The 7,952-nt window shown below is 33.7% G+C and overlaps 1 protein-coding gene across 1 annotated transcript; it reads left to right on the top strand.

Annotated features, from left to right (window-relative positions):
- The first annotated feature begins 2,568 nt into the window (after window positions 1-2,568).
- LOC136980924 (uncharacterized) lies at window positions 2,569-4,811 on the top strand. The gene is made up of 2 exons (XM_067277124.1): window positions 2,569-2,948; window positions 4,007-4,811. Exons 1-2 carry the CDS (start codon window positions 2,804-2,806, stop codon window positions 4,561-4,563), a joined length of 702 nt encoding a protein of 233 aa, XP_067133225.1. The 5' UTR covers window positions 2,569-2,803; the 3' UTR covers window positions 4,564-4,811.
- Window positions 4,812-7,952: the final 3,141 nt, after the last annotated feature.

Raw genomic sequence — 7,952 nt, 5'->3', positions numbered from 1 at the left:
TAACCCCTATTTTCAAACGGCTGAACAATACATATAGTGAGTCATTGTCTTTCTAAATAAAAATTTTTTATGGTTACATTTAATTTCTGTGTCCAGTATTTCATATACTGTATCTTATCATTGTAAATAAACATAAAAATATACCATGAACTTAGCCTTTATGAGACAAAATGATGAATTTTCCTGTGATGATTATATAAATATTTTTTGTAATATGACAATTGCACTGAACTTTTAATATTCTTGGAATCATTTCTTTTCATTAATAATTACAAGCAAAGTCAGCAAATTTGTTGATTCGCGTAGTAAATGCTTTTGGAATTGTTACTACGGTCGCTACGGTCATTTCGTAACCACCGTAGTAACAACTAACACCGTAGGGCCGATGCACACCAGTGGCAAAGTAAAAATCACAATGAATGTCGATGACAGATTCAACTAATCGCCTTTATCAATTGTCAAGGTGAAAATAAAGATTGACGCCGATTATCATCTGAAATTTGCCGCCCGTGTGAATCGGAGGCAGCGCTACTTACAAATGGAATCAAGAGATATGCATAGTTTTACATATTGTACACAATGGAGAGAAAGAAGATTGAGACATTGTCTACAATGGCTTTTTTTTATATTGGTGCATACAAATTTGTTCTTATAAGCCGACATACTAGTCGTGTGAATGAACTATCAATTTAAAAAGTTCTGACATTTAGAAAAAAATTTGTACGTCTATGAAGTGTTGTACACGTAATTAAAGGGAGGTTGCCTAAAGCACTTGTACACAGCAAAGAGGAAGGGATCAAAAGTGTTTCAAAAACTGTACACAATTAACGAAAGAGTCCGTAGTATATCGGATCAAATTCTATCGTTCCTTAACTCAACGTTACGATAACAATAGGCGCTCTTATATATACGACTGTACCGATAGATGAGGCGGAGAGCAAATTGTCTCAGGCTACAAATTAAAAGGGATATTCAAAAGACGTCATAATGTCTGTAGAAATAAGTACATTGACGCTGCACTTAGATGTCAAAATTATTCGGAACGGTTCCGCAAGCATGGATACCTAGATTTAACGTTTTGCTCATGTCAGAGCTACTGAAGAAACCAATTTTTCGATGATGATTAATTAACCTTCTTTAAATAGATCCTTATAGAAATCATTTGTAGCAAAATATATTTATTCTAGCAGATTTTTCTAAAGTTAATTCCAGTTTTGATTTGATAAAACATGTCAGTGAAAACAAACTCACGAGCCAGATAAACATGCTTCGGGGACTTATTTAACCCGCGAGCCCCGAGTTAATTGATCATCATCGAAAAATTGGTTATCTTTACAGTCTTTGATGTTTCGTTCGGACCTCAGGCCATAACGTACGGCGATCGACGGGATTAGGCAAAGGCCTCCAAACATTTGAGCACGTGCCTTCCCTTTTCGTCTGGGTTACCATTTTCCTAATCTTCAAGGGGGCCTCAAATTCCCTTATTAGCAAATTGAAAATTCATGACTTCTACCCTATTCTGCAAATATAAAAAAACTAATAAACGATATTTGTCCATTGTCCCATGTAACTTCGTGGTATGTAGACCAAAAGCAATTCCATGTTTTCAAGCGCCACCTTTATGGGAGCGCTGATCCGACGTCGAATCATGGCATTTGAAGATATTTATACATCAAATGCCTTTTGTCTGTATTTTAGATAATCAGTTAAACGTTTGGTTCAAACACAACCAACAACAGACTTATCATATACTAGCGTACTGTACGTTTATTCAACAATTAAATTTATCAACACGCAAAGACCAGTATGCATTTCAACAACAAAAAACAATGTTATCAAAACGCATACTGGTCTTTTGCGTGTTGCTAAGTTTAATTGTTGAATAAACATACGTAGTATATGATGTCTGTTGGTCGTTATGTTTGAACCAAATGTTTAATTAATTATAGCGTTTGAAGCTTCTTTTATAATGTACGATACCCTTTTTTATAGACTGTTCTCCCCATTTTTATAGTCAGCGGGCGCCGCTGGAATTAGGCATACATATTTTCGAAAGAATGCCATCAAAATTTTCAAAATTGGGGATAAATGTGTAACACGAAATATTAATTAAAATCTTCAGTTGGACAGTTAAACAGAAAATCATTTTAAATTTCTAACAAAAATATGCAAGAATTTAACAAGTTCCCTTCTTTAAATAGATCTGTAGCACTTGTAAGCAGAGGAACAACAAAATGTTTTTGTTAAAACTTACTAAAATTTGCCACGAATTATCTATTTTGTTTACGAAATATAGCTATATATTTAACATATGAAAATATAAAAGTAACATTTTTCTGTTTATATGTAGTTGATAGTATTTTCACTCTCTCTTACATTTAAATAATTAACGAGCCATTCATTTACATAAAATATACATAAATGCACATCAAACCCCATCATTTTTATGACGATAAATATTTACTAAAGTAATTAATAAATAAAACAATTTTAAATTAATTCCGAGATTAAATAAAACGCGTAACAGTAATCTGATAGCGAACCGCGCGCATATAATTATGCTGCAATATACTCAGTTCACACTGGTCGCGCGGAATTGATCGCATCGCAAAACAAGCGCGACACGATGCGATGAAATCGATGAATATAATATACATCAGTTTCATCGCACGTGGTTGTACGGCTGTCAAAAGGCGATCGCGACGCACCCTACAGGCAACTTTTCGCTGGCGACAGGAGACGGAGAGACAATCGCTCGTCCCTATTTATTTCGTTGCCTGGCGATCGATTTGGCCAGATCAAAATGAAACACGATCCTTTTAATACGAAATTAGTTCAGGCGGTTAAAAAGTATCCTTGTTTATATAATTATAAATTACCCGAATATTCTAGGAAAGACATAACCGACGTCGCATGGAGTAAAGTAGCGGAAGAAGTAAAAGAAACAGGTAAATTTATATTTTATTTCTATTTTTCTTTGCATGTTATTTATTTTTACACAATAAATTATTTATCTATTGTAAAAAAATTGTCGAAAGTCTTTTGTCTCGTCGCCATTCTCGCCAATCTGTCGCGATCGTCGTCACGTTCTATCAGTCCCAGTATACACGTATAATTTTGTTTATTCTACAGCAAAACAATTGTTCGTGTGTCACGAAAGGTGTTTTAATTATTAATTTCATAAAGCAGCGCAAGAAAATATTGATAAAACGCAATTTTTCGATAATTTTTTTGTTGGTATACTACGAATCGATTAACGTCTCTTGTGACGCCCCCTCTTGGACAAAAAATCAATACTAATCTACTAGAACCTAATTCGGTACACGAATGAGATGTTCTAGGAATGTGTATTGGAATGTTATTGGATTAAAATGTTTCTGTAGTACGTTTGATGCTAATAAATGTTTAACGATTACATTTTATATATATTTGGCAATTTTATTGCTTGCAACAAACATACCGGTATATAAGAGCTTAACTTAAATCTTTTCAAAGTTATTTCCCGTTTTGTGTTTTGTTTTCATTTTCCTTAACCTGATAAAAAAAATAAATAAATAAATAAATGATAATTTATACTCATTGCTTCATATTTAAAAGACTTCTAAACAAATTTACAAAGATTAAATTTTAAATAATTGCGATTTTTGTTTTGCTGTAAGAAAACAAAATTACAATTACATTGATTTACTATTGTAATAAACGGTAACTTCAGACTTAATAAACACTAGTGTTGTGTTGTGTTCCAAAGACACTTGGCAAGTTTTTCCATCAAATATCTGTATTTAGTTTAGTCGACTAAACTAAATACAGATATTTGATGGAAAAACTTGCCAAGTGTCTTTGGAACACAACACTAGTGTTTACTAAGCCTGAATTATAGAACGAGACACTGTTTCATCAGACAAATCAAAAGGTAGCTTATAACAACAAATAATTCAATAACTTATTACACAATTTTTACATATAAAACTCGAAACTTATAATTCCGTTTACGTATCTTTTTCAGTACCTCAGTGTAAAGAAAAATGGAAGAATTTAAGAACAGTTTTTGTTAGGAAACTCAGGCCATCGTGCACGGGTACCGGAAGGATGACAAAACCTTATTACTTAAGTGAAATCATGCAATTCATTGTGCCTTACGTCAAATTGACTTCCAATGCGGATCATCCGAAAAACATTCCTTCTCCACCGAAATCGGAAGAACAAACCGACGATGAAATTACTAACAACGAAGATGCAACGGAAGATGACATCGAGCAAGACAGTTCGTCATCGAAAGATCTCGAAATAGTGCAAGAAAACTCCAGAGAACCTTCGATACAAATGGAAAATCGAGGAATCAAACGTAAAACTCACATAAGTGATTACGACAAATCGTTCATCGAATTCGTACAATCGCGAAAATGCAATAAAACGGACGTTAATCCGAGGAAAATGTTTCTTCTTAGTTTATTACCCGAAATCAACGAAATGACGGAAGCACAAATGAAAAAGTTCAAAAGAAAAGTTTTAGAACTGATAGACGAAATATCGTCGGACGATTGTACTCATATCTTATCGTGAATATATCGTGTAGTTCCTATCGTGTCGATCTTGATGGCATTTCTGTTAGATGCCAAATTTTATCTTTGTCATTACCTCATTTTATCGTTTAACTTTAGTATTAAAGGCTACATAATTGCATGGTTATAGCGTATTATGAACGTGCCCACATTTTTTCAATCATTTGCTCAACAAGAATAGTGAGCGTTGCTTAATCATGATATTTATTTCTTCACAAATGTTTAGTTTATCATTTGTTTTTAATAAATTGATGCATAATAAATTAAAAGACTTCATAGAATTTTTAAGGAATCAGTGATATGTTTATATGCGAAGCAACTCACTACAGAAGGGGCGACGATTAATAAACGGAAACAAAAAGTATAAATTGTCTGGTTAGGTGTTAGATTATATAGCATGGTAATTAAATCATGCTACTGTATATAATCCTGCATATACCGTAAAGAATAATGAAAGCAGTTATCAAGTTTTCAGAATGATAACTCAACAGGGCCACCCTTCAGAGAATGCAGAGATAGAACGCTTGATTGATTGGAACCTCAGTTAACGTTTTCACTTATTGCTGGTGTGGTACTAGTCAATTCTTCCAGCACACCTGTGTGAATTACACCATTGAGGACTGGTAGTTGGTCGTGGAGTTTCTCCGGTTTTCTTCAAGTTTGTAAGGGACTAGCTTCCCATTGAAGTCCTCCCGGTAGTCATCCCCCTCGGCTGATCACCCACGTGTCGCGTTGCAGTAAACAACTAATCCAATCGATTCTTCGACTAATTCCGGAAATCTGAAAATTTACGCTGTTGCAAATGAACAATGTCTCGCGTAATCCGATAATGAGTCTTCAGATGAATAGATAAAATCTAATAATAGAAGCACAAAAGTTTATTATATTCGCCATGGGGCATATTTAGAGCTATTGCTACTCTTTTTTTTTCGGCCGGAGTAGAAAAAGTACTCAGAGTGCAGTTCATTCTCAGCAATTTCTAATAGAGTACTCTGTTGCTCTGCTCTGACTAGTCGAACATCGAGCAGCAGTCCGAATTCGCCATTAACGAATTCGATTCTGTATTGCCATTTCGCGTAACAGCTCGTATGCAAATGAAGGCAAACGTCATAATAAGATGATGGTGGCTGACAATCTATACATCACAATTAAAATATTTCCATATACCATGCACAGAAAATATCTACGGTCTTTGTTTAGAGAAAGTATAAGGAACCATTCAAGTATTACGTCAGCAGTTTACTGAGGAAGATTCATTTGCATCTGACGATGGGAAAAAGGGTGATATTAATACTTTGATGGCATAAGATTATACTCGTCGTTTTTCTCCCCAGTCATTAAAAAATTGTCTGAAAATAATTCCTGTGTATTTGTGAATGGTTTAAACATTGACCTGGTGACATAAGGGAGGGGATATCTTGATTCCATGACTAGTAATGACAGGGAGATCAGAATAGCAAAATTTTTGCTGATGTAATATTTGAACGGCTTCTATTAGCAAAAAGTCTGCTGTGATAATTTAAATTTTACGAATTATGTCGTGTTAGAAATATGAAGCAAACAGCAGGACGTACTGTTCAGCGCATAATAAACTATAATAAACTTTAAAACTTAAAAATCTTACTTGAAATAAAATGACAGCTTTCAGCGATTAACTTCCATTTAAATGAATGTCATTCTTATCAAATAAAAAATGGGACTTCGTTTATCTCCGTAACAAATGCTTCAACGTCTCACTTTACCGCGCAACTTCGCCGCTGCCATCTTGAAATTCCCTCTTTACGTCAACAAAACCCATGTTCTGTTCTGATTGGTGGGAATATCTTTCGTTAGCGAATAGGTACTGTACCTTTACATACAGTACTGATCATGTAGGCAATTGATGAGGTGCTTTCGGTCCGATATGCAAATTACGAAAAAAGTATTAAATCCTACGTTGCGTGTGCGATTTATGCTTTATGTGCATGGGTATTCACTTTAATATTGCATAGGTCAGGTCAGCGTTTCTCAAACTGTAGGTCGCGTTAAAATTTTAATGGATGGCGAAATGATCCTCCGTAGAAGTACTTGTATTACTGAAATATTCTCTAAGAACTAGGAACAATAGATGCATCTGTTAAGTACTGAAGACTTTGATGCATTATAAGCTAGGTCCTATTCACAAGTAGGACCCTGCTCTATTATGTGACATTGTTTTTCAAATTTTTTTCTTCTCCTTTATGAATTTGAATTATTAAATCGATTTTCTATACTTCACAATTAAAATTTCCCTCAGACACAAGGCTACAGTCTGTTTTTTCTCTCTCTCTCTCTCTCGCCAGCCCTAATCATAGACAATCTTATTGTTTTACAACAGCAAGCATGATAAAAGATTTGTTTACTTCTTCACTTCTACTTGACAATTTGGTATTTTGTGTAATTTAAGGAAAAAAACTCATTTATATAAGAACATTTTAATAGTAAAATTTTTAGTTTTGTTCAATCAATTCTAAAATTATTAAGATTCATATTCTCAGAATATTGATGAAAGTTTAGAATTACAATTCAAAAAATATTTTTCAGAGTATTTCTTAAAAAATAAAATAAAACAAAAATTGGAATAAAAACTTTTATTTTACAAATCACAATTTTAAATACATTTCATATAATATATGGACGAAGTTGAAGACGGTATCGTAAGAACAGATCTGTCTAAAACATTCCAAAAATTTTTGGAACATTCACATTTACCCAAGTGAATTCAAATGATAAACTGGCCACAATAATTACAATTAGCCAAACTAACTTAACACATAAAGAATATAAGAAACATATATATTGGGGAAGTCATTCCAAAAAACATTTATACAAAATATGATAATGTCAAAATACAGGGTGTACCAAAAGTCTCCATACAGTGACACAAATCAAGCCCACCAGATAAATAAAACCATTGAACGCTGGTAGTTGGCCATTGGTTGATGCCTGATCAATTGGCTGGCTAGCATGCCAATGCATTCTGGGTTTTCTTCGTGTGTCTAACACCAGAACAGAATCCAGTTTCCACATAGGAAGTCCTGCTAGAAGTTACCCTATTGGCACATTACCCATGTGTTCCATTGCCTTACTCAGTCAATCCACTGACACAAATGCTGACATTTTAATGTTTTGTGAATAAAGTTACATTTCGCCTTTGTATGTATGGAAACTTTCGAGACACCCTGTATATTACCAGTCAAATACATAGATATCTTGCAAAACATTTTAGATGCAACGATGACTGACAATAAGCACTTTTTAGTAAAAATAACATTTATGAATATCAAATTACAATAATTACTTTTGCATAGTTATGTTAAAAATATCAAAATTATTCATTTTACCAAATTATATAGACTCTGGAGAATTTTG

Source organism: Centruroides vittatus, unplaced genomic scaffold (genome assembly GCF_030686945.1).
Source record: "Centruroides vittatus isolate TY-2023 unplaced genomic scaffold, ASM3068694v2 contig_738, whole genome shotgun sequence".
Taxonomy (NCBI): domain Eukaryota; kingdom Metazoa; phylum Arthropoda; class Arachnida; order Scorpiones; family Buthidae; genus Centruroides; species Centruroides vittatus.
The sequence above is the reverse complement of the archived record's forward strand: the minus strand, read 5'-3'. Positions and strand labels throughout refer to the sequence as shown.